The 14481-nt window shown below is 35.3% G+C and overlaps 1 protein-coding gene across 1 annotated transcript; it reads right to left on the reverse strand.

The window, feature by feature from the left end:
- Positions 1 to 253: 253 nt before the first annotated feature.
- On the reverse strand, positions 254 to 7433 carry LOC117609851 (synaptic vesicle glycoprotein 2B). The gene is made up of 11 exons (XM_034336578.2): positions 7292 to 7433; positions 5934 to 5990; positions 4432 to 4593; positions 4054 to 4216; positions 3806 to 3927; positions 3472 to 3710; positions 3176 to 3396; positions 1926 to 2143; positions 1681 to 1840; positions 919 to 1046; positions 254 to 835 (listed from the first exon to the last, which is right to left on the reverse strand). Exons 1-11 carry the CDS (start codon positions 7293 to 7295, stop codon positions 780 to 782), a joined length of 1530 nt encoding a protein of 509 aa, XP_034192469.1. The 5' UTR covers positions 7296 to 7433; the 3' UTR covers positions 254 to 779.
- Between the last annotated feature and the right edge of the window lie 7048 nt (positions 7434 to 14481).

Raw genomic sequence — 14481 nt, forward strand, 5'->3', positions numbered from 1 at the left:
TCGAATGTGGGCATGGAAAGTGACGATATATTATTTTTACGCGATGTAAATTTCAAAATTAGAATTCTTTTCTTTTCCTTCTATTTTCTTTTTTATATTGTTCATACGTTTTAGTGACATCTTCCTATTTTATATTTGGATTATATAATACGGTTATTGTATGTAGTATATTAAGAAAAATTGCGTGATGATACTATTTATAGGTTAATGGTAAATGAAAATTAAATTTTAACTTTGTATATCCTTAAATCATATTTATTTCATAGGTTCAAGAATATAAGTTCTTTTCTTACAAATAAATATAGAAATTAAACTGATAAACAGTATATTTCTTGATATATTGTACGTATAGTTGGAGCATCATTTTATCAAATACTATAGATGCTTTTTGGCGCGCATTTAAACGCAGTTAACCTACTTAATTTTTTGTAATAATAGTATTCGATCGCTGTAAAATGAAAATGATATCGTGTCTAACGATAAGTTACTTTCGCAGAATAAATATTACATATTTACACGAATTTACACGTAGTTCGAAATAAAAACGATGATCGATCTTAAACTCTATACGAACGCGCGTTAATTTAATTGTAAGTGATAAAAAGTTTCTTTCGATTAACATAATAAAATAAAGCACTTGTCAGCTAAAGTTCGATATTTTTTCGAAAGAGAAACTAATTAATTATTCTTCTGTTCATTTTCTATAACATCAAATGTTGTAAATAGTGAAAAATCATTATTTTTCATCGTTTCCTTCCAGAAAACGAGTTGTTTCTTGTTTAATCGAGGGTATCCTTTCCTGTTTTTGGTAACAGGAACGACATAAATCCACATACTGAAACAAATTGAATTAAATTTGTTAACGAAGTTCTAAATGATTAGAGCAATTATTATAATAAAAAAGTTCTAAATACTTACTGAATAAAAATGCCGCGAATAAAATGATAGGAACCACACAGGCCAAGTCAATTAGATAACCGAACACTAGATTACCAACTAGTGCACCTAATCGACCCATAGTAAGAGATAGAGCTGCAGCCATCACTCTGAAAGTAGAATAGGAAAATTTAAATACAAAAATTTCGGAAAAATTGAATAGAAATAAAAATGTATGAAAATTTAATTGGAAAAATTTGGAAATATTTCGGAAAATGTAAATAGGAAAATCTACAAAAATTTCAATAGAAAAATTAAGAAAGTTTGAATTCAAATATTTAATTAAAATAATCGTTTCCTCAAGAATTACTTACTCCATCTTTACAAAGAGTAAACTATAGTTAGTCTAACTATTTAACATTATCAAATTAAAAATTTCTACTTTCCTCGTATCATTTTTTTTTTGCAATTATGATTACGGTGTTTTGTTATTTAAAAAAAATTTCTATATCATTCTTTGTTTTTCGAATAAAAGCTTTTTCTTTAGATTTCTTCGGGGAATAATTAAAGAGTTTAATTAATACCAAAGAAGTCTCTTGATTAATTTGCAATTATTTATCAACGTTGACATAAAGCATAGAATGCAACTAGGTAAACAATAAGAGCATACGATTAGGAATCAGATAAACGTTCTGTTTATCACATTATAATTGTTTTGTTCGAGGTTGTTTTGTTCGTAAATCTAACATCGTGCTATCGCGTCAGTTGTCTTAATAAATAAATCAGAAGAACTATCTGTCTTACCTGAGATTCGTCGGGAACATGTCGACGATTACGCAATAAACCAGCGAGATACCAAGAGATGTGAGAGCCTCGAAAACACAGGATAATATCAGGTTCTGAGTTGCGTTGACCACGTAATAAAAGGCAACCGTTACCCCCCCGGAAACCAACAGCGACACAACTGAAATTCAACAATTCATTTTTCAAAATATACGAAGGCTTCTAAAATTAGATGATTAAACGGAAAATTAAGAAAAATTAATTACTTAGGAAGAACTTGGCACCAAGCTTGTGCACGAAAATCGGCAGAATGATGGATCCAGGAATGCAAGCTAATCCGATGTACACAGTGTGTAGATAAACGGAAGGCGTGATCACTGTGTCGCATCCGAAAGAATCGACAAGGGTCGCGTTATCCGGAACCGCTGACACTATGCAGACCGAGGTGGATTGACCAGGATTCTCGTGCTCGAATTCTTCGAATCTGTAATTAAATACCCCTTTTAATATACATGAAGTAATTTTCCGTGGCTTAAGGATACATTCTAATCAGTGAAATATCATTAGCATTAACATGATTGCCATGGTTCTGTATAATTGAATAATTAATAAATAAAGAGAGAAGGCAATTCAGTATTATACTAATAATGTAAGGTACCGATTTAAAAGTTTACATTTGAAAATCAGTTGATAATACAAGTTTAGTATGTCTGACTATACATGGTTTTATCTACTGTAGTTTCTTCTACGGTTCCTTTTTTTCAGAATCTTCTGCAGCTATCAATTTCGAATTTTTAGATTATCTAGTATCATACTAGATGTGTATTTTAGCCGAAGGGAATATTGAAATACCGAATGGAAAAAATTATACAACCCTACCAATGTGTAGGCTTTTTGATAAAAATGTCTTTGGCTAAAATACGTGTTACCCTTAGTAGTAAAAATACACAAAATTTCAATTCGATCGGTCAAATGGTTACTGAGAAATAAAGGAACATGAGTGCCGGAAAACGTGATTTTACAGGAGAAGCATTTTTCTAAAATCTTGCCTCCATTAATTCATACGTCGGACTCAACTTTGTGAGCATTTTTCGACTACTTATAGCGCCTAAAAAATTATTTTAATAATGGATTCTGATTTTAAATATTGTTTATTATCAAGTAAAAAATTAAAAAATTCGATTTTTTGACCCCCCCCCAAAATGCCAATTACAATCTACTTAACGCTTAAAATCAAAGGCAATTTAGGGGAAACTTCCGAAAGGCCCCATCACCCCAGGACAACCAAACTTTGGATTTATAGTAATTAAGGGGCGAGAAATCGAATGAGACCAATTTCAGAACTGGCAAATAAACCGTTCTCGAGATATACAGGGTATTCTAAAAGTGCGGAAACCCACTATTATCTTGATAAGAACGCATTTACACGCAAAATGACTAACCTAACCTAGGTTAGGGTTAGGGTTAGGGTTAGGGTTAGAGTTAGAGTTAGGGTTTTCTTTTGAAAATAATGTACCTGGTGAATAGTTCTGGGAACCAGACCATCAGAGTGTAATAACTACTTGTAAGACCAAACTGAATGCCACACGCTAACAGTGTGTTACGAAGATACGGTGATTTGCAGAGAGCAGTTGTTAGGTCCCTCACTTCTTTAAGTAGAACCTTCAAATCCTTTCGTTTATGCAATTTCAAGGATCTTGTGCTTTTGTCCTTACTTTTCTCTTGCAAAGTTTTCACCTGAAAGAATCGCCTCAATTAGTAATTTCGTGAAATAAACAAATTTTATGGATGATTTGTGTGAAAAGAAATTACCGGATATGAGTCCGGACTTTCACCGGTGTTCTGGGAGTAGATCCATTTGAATACTTCGAGGGCAGCTTCGGTTTCGCCACATTCCAGAAGGAATTTCGGGCTTTCCGGAAACGCGAACAGCCAGAGACCCAACATAATCGAGGGCAAAGCGCACAGCGCCACGAAGAGATTCCACGACTTAAAGTAAAACACGTCCGAGAGGTAAATGAAATCCATTGGTATGATCAACCAAGCGATCACTGAAACGAATCATCGGTAATTTAAATATTTAACTCAATAGATTTCCATTGACTCGTAAGGAGTTGTTGATATAATTAATAAAAATGATACTCACGTGGTAATACTATGACTCCGACTGTCCAGAACATTTCCATCCAACAAAGACATCTTTCGCGATACTTTGTCGGCTGGAACTCCCCTAAATACGGAAAACAAATTCCCATAGCTCCCGTAACGCTATATCGTATAAAAAAATAAAGATAGAAATAAAAGGAAAAGCAAAAAGCAAAGAAAAAGAAATTAACGGAATTTATATTTTATAACAGTGAATAAAAGAAAGGAACATTTCATTGCAATACTTACGCGAATCCGTTGAAAAATCGGAAGACCAAGAAGATCCAGAAATATTGGACGAAAGAGGAAATAACCCCAACGATACCGTCCATTAATAATGTGATTATTAACACGACTTTTCTCCCCTTCGTATCAGCCAGGCACCCCCATATATAAGAACCCACCACCATACCTGTGAAATTAGAAAACAGAAAATTATTGATTGAACAGTGTATTTATTGTCGTATGGTGTTTGATAAAGATTCAAGTAGAAAGGTAGATGATTAGTCAGACGTTCGAGCGAAAATCAAGTTCTTCGATTATTATTTATGGAGTAAACAATTATGATTCATAGATTGAGAGTGATTGATTTTCAAATTTATTTATAAATTGTGTAAGGAAACTTACCTAGCATTGGGGATGCTGTTAACCACCCTTTCGACGTAGAATCCATTTCCAAGTCGCATTGTGCTGCTGGCAAGACGAATGATAGTATCGTCACTCCTATAGCAGTGTCCATGTAAATAAGGCCACATACTGCCAGCAGCATGTAATGAAATTTTCCAAATCCTGATGAAAAAAGAAAATTAGTTTTTTTAGAACATTTGTAATTTTCGAGGCTCTTTATTCATATCTCGGTAATTGAAGCGTTAATATTGATACTTGACTGAATTATTTCGAGAAAGTGATTCATTAAAAAGAATCACTTATTCCTTTCATTATTAAAGCAAGTAACATTTATACAAGGATATTGGAATTATAAAAGTTAGTAAATAGAAGATTCTAGATATAATCAGTTTCTTCAAATGTGAAGAAGCTTTTAATATACGACTGATAAGAGGCACATTTCGTGTGTGACATTAATTAAATAATGCTCTTGAACTTGATACCAATTTATTCGTTGTTTAATACAATTCGTGTTTTATGACTCTGTTCTCATTTACTCAAGTGCTTGCAGAAAAATGTGTACGATCTGACACATTGCGCGATGAAACAAGTTTGGTGCATCAATTTTGATTAGTTGAAATATGTATATAATAGTTGTGCATAGTCATCAGTTTTTCTTATCAGTCACGTAGTTGCATAGTCTTGCGATCATCTAATAAATGAGTGTATGTACACTGACAATGAGTTGCGTTGAACTTGTCGCAGTGAAGTTGGCTACAAATTCACTAACGCATTCACGCAGCATTGGTGAGCCGATTTGTAGCCAACTTCACTGCGACAAGTTCAATGCAACTCACAATACATATGCTGACGATGAGTTCCATCGAAGTTGTCGCAGTGAAGTTGGTGCACTAACACATTCACGCCGCGTCGGTGAGCCGATGGGCGAGGTGCCGACGACGCGGTGTGAATGTGTTAGTGAATGTGTAGCCAACTTCACTGCGACAAGTTCAATGCAACTCATGTCAGTGTACACAGTTGCATAGTTAATAGTTTTGCATAGTCGCTGCATAGTCTTGTGATCACCTAATAAATGAGCGTATAGTTGCATAGTCGTGTGATTACCTAGTGAATGAATATACATATAGTTGCATATAGTATACAGTTGCATAATTTCATAATTGTATAGTTTGATAGTCGTATGATTATCTAGTTGTGTTTGTAAGTGTATAATTGTATGATAATTATATACGCAGTCATTATAGTCACGCCAGGTCAAGACAGTTAACATTCCAGATTAATCTAATTAACTCCTGATAATTGATTGTGTCATTACACGTGCGAACAAGATTTCTTTATTTAAAATACGATCTCGTTCGTGTTATTTTGTTTGGTCGATCAAGATAAAGATTCGAAAGCCTTACGTCCAAGATAAATCTTTCAACAAATCCCGATAAACGTAATCAGTAGGATCGCGAATTAAGTTAATGCGCCATCAGTATAAATCAGTATCGATGATTTACCTGTTACGGTGATTGCATGCTCGAAATCGGCACCTCCGTCTGCCAAGAAGTCGAGCCCTGTCAAAAATAAAAAATAAATGCGTGTTAATTCAATGATTTCGATTGTGAAAACGTCGCGACGTTTCTGTCAAAAATATTTCACAAACGACAGCAATACACGTGTATCCGATGAAACTTTTGCGTAGCACAAAATATCCGATACATTGGTCCGATTACACCATGTTCGTTGTGACAGAGATTTGATAAGAGACTCGGATAACTTGGATTACTGGATTAAAACGTGATTCAGCGTCTGGACAATGAGAATCTTGATTCCTATTGAATACATAAAAATAGTATAAAGCTTGTAATATTCATTGATTTTGGCTCTGATAACGTAAGTACTCGATATTGCGTAAAATATTGAATGAGACCTAGAAAAAACAAGGGACAGCCAGGTAAGGCGGGAACAATGGTAGTAGCGACTATTATGTATGTAGGATTACTAGGAGAATCCTACTATCCTAGGTGCATTAGTGTATTTGTTACTGATTAATTAATAGTAACAATAGTACTAGCAATCGGACCAGTTATCAAATTAACGCTACTCTTATCAGTAATTTCAGTATCACTAATTAGTAATTAGCAAACAAAAATACTATATAGAAATGAAATTATCGGTGATCAGCATTAATGTAACTAGCATTAAATAAAAAAGAAATTAAATTATCTAGTAATGTTTTCTTAAGGAAAACTTTTAAATCTAAGGGATGAATATCCAGTTACTGATCAGACTATATAAATGGTCATCGGCTCATAAAAGATGGATCATCAAACCTATTCATAATGGATAATAAAAAAATGTTATATTAAAGTTCTATAAACTTTAAGCCAAAGAAATTAATAAAAATCGGCAGGAATGAAAAAATGCAAAATGTTTGTTTAACGGGACCAATCGGAAGACATACTCTACCAGATGCAAAAGGTTTCGTTCCGATTGGTCCATCCGTCTCGGCGTAATCGGTGAACAAACATAAAAAAAAAAAAAAATACATACACATCGAATTGAGTATCCTCCTCCTTTTCGAAGTCGGATAAAAATATATTGTACTAACAGTGGTACCAGTTATCAAATTAACATTACTGTTATCGGTAATTCCAGTCTTGCCAATTAGTAAATATTAACAAAAATACTATATAGTAATAAAATTGTTATTGACCAACATTAATGTTACTAGCATTAAAAAAAAAGAAAGAGAGAGAGAGAGAGAGAGAGAGAGAGAAAACTAAATCATCCAATAATGTTTTTCTAATCGTAAGGGATATCAATATTTAGTTATTGATTTATTAGCTCATAAAATATGGATCATCGAACCTACCCATGATGGACGGTTACGTTTCGAAGATCGTCGGTCTCTCGCGAGGTGATCGGTCCGGGTGGTGTTGGGGAGAATCCGGGACTCTGGAGGATTCCGGTCGCCAAAGCGTAGCACTGTCTGTTCCTCGTGCGTGTTCCACGGTTTTGTCCTCGTCTGCAACCACCGTACGCTACGCTCATTGGTGAACACTCGGTGGTATTTGATCGCCGTCTTTATCGCCTCCAAGCGAATTCCGACGATGCTTTCCACCGAGAATCTTTCTGGACCTGTGTCCTTTAATCTCCTAGAGGTTCAAAGTCTCTTCAAAAGATCCTTGATGATCCTTCTTCGCTGTGTCCTCTCGAATGGCAATTCGAGCGCAAAGAATCTCCAAGATTACTGCAACCAAATCAAATCGCCTGTTTCGATCCGATCGCCGTTAATGGGAGAGGGCTGAATGATCCTCAGTGTCGAATGAGTGACTGACCAAAAATTGATCGTACCTCAACGTATATCTAGACCGTTTTCGGTAGCCGCTTATTAACCTGCCTGATAAGATACTACGCTTTCTCCATCTTTATCTCTCGTGTCTGTATGTTACAATTAGCTGATTTTTACGCGATGACTTTGAGAATTGAGGCGCCAGGTTTCCCGCTAAAATGCTATCTGGAGATTCTGTAGATCGCAAGTATAATTTTGCAATAATTATTACTTTTGAGGGAAGGTTTTTTAGGGATTGGCCATCGCTAATCCAAACTTAAGCCAGGCACAGTAAACCTGCCCCTACATTATCTTTTCTTTAGAAAACATCAGTATTCAACGCTATCCATTAAACGTTAAAGTGTTGCAATTTCTTCCAACTCAACGCGTGATAACAAAGTTGAAACAGGTATCACGGGATTTCTAATTGCTTTGGATTAAATTCATTAAAATATACGAGCACAGTTCACTCGTGGTACGTTTATTATAGTCACTTCGAACGATATCGTGGAGCGAGGTTTAATTTGTTTGTCGACCTACTAAGAATGTAATAATTTGGATTTGGATTTTATGACAAACAATGTGCATCGGTTCATGGTACGTTTCATGGAACACGTCTCTTTTCAGTGTTTTTCGTCATGCGTTCGTTATTTACAACCTGTTGAAACGTCGACTTATACCATCGTCATTGTCCTGATCCCCTTAGCAGCCTGTCGCATTATCTAAATACGAAACTCGCAATAACTAAACAACGTGTTTGTCTGGGATTTGGGTGCTCGTGAGGTAACGTATTTGTCGGGGTAATATATCACATGCACAAGCATCGTGCATTTTTTATTTTCCTTTTTTTTTGTCGACCGTGACACCTTGCGGATGAAGGTTTGTTTGTTTTGACGCGTGAAGAGAACTGATTTCGTTGTTTCACATTCTTCTTGATATTTTGGAATGAAATGACACAAATTGGGGGGGTCTTTGGTTGAATTCGGGAAAATGGGGCACCCTCCGATCGAGCTGATTTTTTTACCATAAATAGCCCTTGAGATCGGGATCCCAACGGTGGTCATCCCATCTCTTAACTCCCACCCGTCGCCCCGATAGAGGTCACAAACTAAAATCGCTCAAAAAGTGGTTTCTGCACCGATCTCGATGAGTACATAAAAAATATGTTTTAAAAAATTGAAAAAAAAATATTAAAAAATTTGAAAAAAATGAAAAAAAAATGAAAAAATAAAAGTGAGAAATTTTAAATTAAGAAATGTAAACAAATTTAAATTTAACTTTAAACATAAGCGTGGCCCCTCCCCATTTATTATAACCTAACCAAAGAAATAAAAAAAATAAAAAAAATGAAAAAAAAAAAGAAAAAACAATTAAAAAAAAAGAAAATAAAAGTGAGAAAAAAAAATGAAAAAAAAATCACTTTTTGAGCGATTTTAGTCTTTGACCTCTACCGGGGCGACGGGTGGGTGTTAAGAGATGGGATGACCACCGTTGGAATCCTCATCTCAAGGGCTATCTATGGTAAAAAAATCAGCTCGTTCGGAGGGTGCCCCATTTTCCCGAATCCAACCGGATCTTTTATTTTGGTACCTTTCATCCCTTTTTTAGGGTCATCTTCTTTAAATAGATTTGCAAAAAAAAAAAGAAAAGGATTTTCTATCCACGTGTTTAGTCGATCTTCATTATTTGAAATCGGAGGTAATTGTACTTTCAATCAATTATAAAAATTTCGATGGGCATCGATATTATTATCTTCATTCCTATCACGGTCATCAGACTTCCAATTTATACTGACGAGAAATCTGTTCTATTGTATGTGTCTCTGTGAGACCACGTGCCACTGATCGTTTAAACGTTTCCCTCCTCAATGTGCCGACAATTGACGAGGAAAAAAGTATTTCGTCGTAATCGAACATTTAACGCAGCCTGACAATTGTCGAGGTTAATCTACACCGGTCGAAACTAGTGTGGCTTATGTTCGATTCATTCGACAGAGCAAACAGGCTTATCGAGATCACACATCGAACAACAAGTAGGTATCGACGTAAATTTCTGAGATCTTCCTGACAAGTCTTCAATTCGAACGAAACATCTAGAAAGTTAGATCGAGACCTTTTGAGTCATTCGTTTAAGTTTTAGTGATAGCTTAACCTAGACCTACTAGCATAGGGCAGTGATTGGCAATCACGCCCTCGATATTGGAAAATTTGAGATTTATATATTTTTAAATGTCAGTTTCCAAAATCCCAAATTATGTAAATTTGAAAGTTGGAAAATTTAGAAATTCGAAAATTTGAAATTTTCAAGTTTTAAAGCTCCCAAATTTCCAATTTGGCAATTTCAAGTTTCTCATTCCCCATTCCCCCTTCCCCGTTTTCCGAGTTACCCAGTTCCCAATTCTGAAATTTTCAAATTTTTATATTTCCCACATGTCTGTGCCACACCTTCTGCTGTCCCCAAAATATGTTGAGGTATTTCAAGTCACGGGGCGTATGATTCGTGATTACTTCAATTCCCAAGCAAGCAATCATTTTAACAATACAATGATGTACTTAATTTATTTACCGTTTATGACACCGTTCTCATGTAAGCTAAACAATTTTTGCCGCATAATCACCGATGATTAACCATAAGTCTGATGATACCAAGATTTTGGTTTATTTACTTGCTAATTTCTACTTAACGCGAATGGAAACACGTTTCCTGGAGGCGTTTATTGGAAAAATATTCCTATCAATTCAACGAGATAGCTGAAACATGTCCCGATCTTTATCCACGGTAAAAGATAGACAAACTTTTTTAGTTTGAAGGATAGATAATGATTGCGAAAACATTGTTATTTATGGTAATACGATAATAAATTGAGTTAGGTCTGGTATCTTAGATTAGTTGGATTTAATATAGATAGGTCTGAATCGTGGATTTTACTTGAACTTTAAAGAAGTTTCAATTAATTTTGTATCTAGGTACTTATAAAGTTATTTTTGCTAAAAATCTTGGATATAACATAATTGAATGATTAAAAAAAGAAAGTATCATTAATTAAATTTGTGATGCTTGTTCTCATAGCATGCAATGTATAAAAATTAAGATAATTTTTAAATGATTTGAATAATGATTGGTGCAAATTTGAAGAATCCTTTGATCGGTAAAATTATTAGCCAACTTTAAAAAGTGTATTTATAAAATTCGTAGAATTGTAGAACGTAATTTATTGATTGATCGATCGTCTTAATCTCTTTTATTCTCATGCAACAAGTACTTGTAGATATGATACAAAAAACAATGATTACAAAAAATGTGTATTTTAGTCAATTTTGAAATAATCTTAATTGTACACCCATTGGCAAATATCGAAACACAAAAAAACTTCATCAAATTGTAGATGAATAATTCTTGGAAGTCTTTAAAAATCCTTCGGAAACGTTTCCTTTTTCTCTGAACAATTCAATTTTTTCTTTCCATTTCGTTATGTCATCATTGTAGGAATTGTACGGATAATTAAAATTCCTTAAATGATAAAAAAAGATTCATATATTATCGGATCGCATGTTAATACAATGTAATAGCTTTGAATTTCGATATCAGGGATTTATTGATCACTCGATTACGATTTTTTCTGAAAGAAGTTAAGGAAACTTGAAATTCACCAAGTTCGAGTTTACTTTTTAATATCTTGTCTACGAGTATATGATGATCAAAACAAGTGAACCATTAACAACATTGTTGAGAGATAAGGGCCACTTAGAAAAAAAAGTGTTCCATTAAGTGTTTGTTGCATTCCTAATGATCGATTCATTGATATATTTGTTATTTACCTATTTTCAAAAATACACAAAATACTTTTGTTTCTATATTTGATCAATTTTGGAAATAAATTTAATTAAAAAATCCTTGCATTAGTTATAAAAAAAATCTTCAATTTTTTAAAACATTTTTGAAATTTTTTATTTGCAATATATTAAAAACAAATTCGTGTAATATTGATAATTTTATTTAATAATTTTGCAAAGGAGGTTTGGATTTAATCTGTAATGTCCAAGAAATTTCAATCAGTTACCTTATCAGCCGCTTATCAAAATTCCATCAAAATCAGAGAAAATCCCCGTGATTCCTGTCTAAAGCTCATAAATCATTCCCGGTTTTAATTATACCTCTAAATACTTCGCGTTAGAGTGCATTTCCCGCGTTTGTTTGGCAGCAGTACAACATTTTCTACTCTCAGAAGTATTTACATTGTTGATAGCACATTACCTCCTTCCGTCTTCATAATGGCAACAAAAGAAATCAGTCTCTAAATAATTCCAAAATTTTTGAAAATGATATCTTATTATTAGACACAATACTGATGTCTGCCACGTACGTATTTGTATTATAACTTCGATAGGTACCATTTTACATGATCAATCTTTAGAATTAAATAATTTGTAATTGAACGGGGTACATTAATGAAATTATTTAAGTACAATCTTTGGTAAACTCTGGTTAGAAATGGCAAGAATTAATTTATTAAAATAAATTTGAATGTCAAGGGGTATAATCTCTCCGCAAAGTGTCGCGAATGAATGAAACCCGTGGCCATTTTATCCGGACTATGGCCAAGATTGTCACTTACGTAATCAGGACGACAATTTTGACGAGGTTGTTTTTATCAAGCACACGTGTACAGTTGATCTTGTTCCGCACCGTAACACGTCCAAATCTCTGGCGTAAGGACTACCATGCACACTTAAAATAAGAAGTAACATCTCTTAACGTATTACTTAATTACCAGTGTAATCGTCGTGATAACGTGGGTCGTTATAAAAAGAAGGGATCCAGTCGGTGGAGGATCGTTGAGCGTAAGCGAGGCGTCGCGACGATGCACCAAGTATGACACGGAACTAACACGGTGTAAATCGCGAATCGACAAACCGACGAGCCCGTGATTTTCCTCAAGTTCGTATATCATGCGCGCGCGTTCCGCGATCTTGGCACGCGAGCGACGCGAGCGGTGGATTCGCGCCAAATATCCGATCGCCATCCCAATATTTCCGTCATCGACGCGACGCGACGCGACGTTGGTACGTCAGCACGATCGCGATCGTGAGACGCCTCGAACACGCTTCTCGCGCAGCTTCCGCTACACCGCTACACCGCTACACCGCACCGATCGGATGAGATCCGCGAAGCCGATCGAGAAAAGTCTACCGGACGACAGGGTATTCCGGTTGACATGGCCATCGTCCAACTGCAAAACACTCTATTTCGGCCTCTTTTCAATGTCAACGACGCCAGAACGGCAGTCTCATCAGCTGAACCAGACATATGGTGGACAGACACTTGTAGAATTGATATTTGACGAATAAATTCAATTAGGAGTTTCATTAGTCGTTTTATTCATGGTCATTGAAGCAATTGGAAATCTTTGGTAGAAGTTTATAGGGTTGTTGGAAGTTTCTATCAGGTGTTCTTGGGCTGTGGATGTTAATTGATAGTGGATAGCTGTTGCGGATACTTCTGATGACGAAGACACTCTAGGCATCCTGATGAGATCATTAACAAAGCCGGAGAATTTATTTGTCAGAAAGGTCCTGTGGGGTTGTTGGAACTTTCTATGGATTCTTTTTGGTCGATGGATGTTGGCTGACGGTGCATAGGTGTCGTGGGTACCTGTGATGATCAAGGACAACCTGGACATCCTTATGACCACTAATAAAGCTGGAGAGTTTATTTGTTAGAAACGTCTTGTGGGGTTGTTGGAACCTTCTATGAATTATTCTTGACAATAGCCAGTTGTAATCAGTCTTTAGCAGAATTGTCGTGTGAACAATAGGTCCCATGGGCATTAATTAAATTGAAGGACCTCTTGGCAGAAGTTAACTGATAATTACCGTACCACTTATCATTCATTGAATTTTCATTGCAATTCCCAATTAAATAGTATTAAATTATTGAAATTCTACATTGCAATAGCAAAAGATAAAGAATTCTCCTAATCAAAAGCCACGGAAGAGATTGCACGAGGTCGCTTTGAAAGTTTTGAGAATCTCATTGTCAGCCAAGCTACTGTACTGGTTCATTATACTTACACTTAAAGCTTTCAACAGATGGCGTCACAGATAGCACCGCTTAATTTCAATTTATTGGCGGATTCTCAAAACTTTCAGAGTAGCCCAGGCAGAAACGAAGACGCGCCTTAATTAGAATCCAAGCCATGAGTAAGTACTATTTAATTGCGAGTCAAATGGTAACGTGTATGTAATCAGGTGGATTAGCTACTCCCGCGTTTTCTCTTCTTCTAAATCGAAACGAAGTAGCGACAGTGTTCCCGCGCTTGATCGACGCCTGTCTACGCCTTCTCACAAGGGGAACTACCCAAGTGTTACACTCACTTATTAATGAAACTTTGCCAGCTTGTAGAGCTCGTCGAGCTGAACACGCCTAAATCCCGTTTTGTGGGCAGACGGCTAATTGTTTAAAAGATATTAATAATTAAAGTTAGTTACTACTTACATTGAGAAATATGACAGACTCACACATACAACTCGCAATCTAGACATCCACGGTTCAAATCCTTGGTTCCCAACATTTTTTTTTTAATGATAATTTGTCTCTTTTTGAATAACTATTACATCCAAAAAAAAAAAAAAAAATGGGAACCCAGGATTTGAACCAAGGACCTTTAGATTACCAGTCATGTGTTTAACAACGGAGCAAATCCGTGACTTGCAATTTGAAGGTCCTCGGTT

Source organism: Osmia lignaria, chromosome 5 (assembly GCF_051020975.1).
Source record: "Osmia lignaria lignaria isolate PbOS001 chromosome 5, iyOsmLign1, whole genome shotgun sequence".
Lineage (NCBI taxonomy): Eukaryota > Metazoa > Arthropoda > Insecta > Hymenoptera > Megachilidae > Osmia > Osmia lignaria.

Coding starts and splice junctions, on each gene's coding strand:
- LOC117609851 (XM_034336578.2), bottom strand. Junction 3,928..4,053: donor CGATTTTTCAACGGATTCGC/GTAAGTATTGCA, acceptor TATACGATATAG/CGTTACGGGAGCTATGGGAA. Junction 1,047..1,680: donor ATGTTCCCGACGAATCTCAG/GTAAGACAGATA, acceptor TTCTACTTTCAG/AGTGATGGCTGCAGCTCTAT.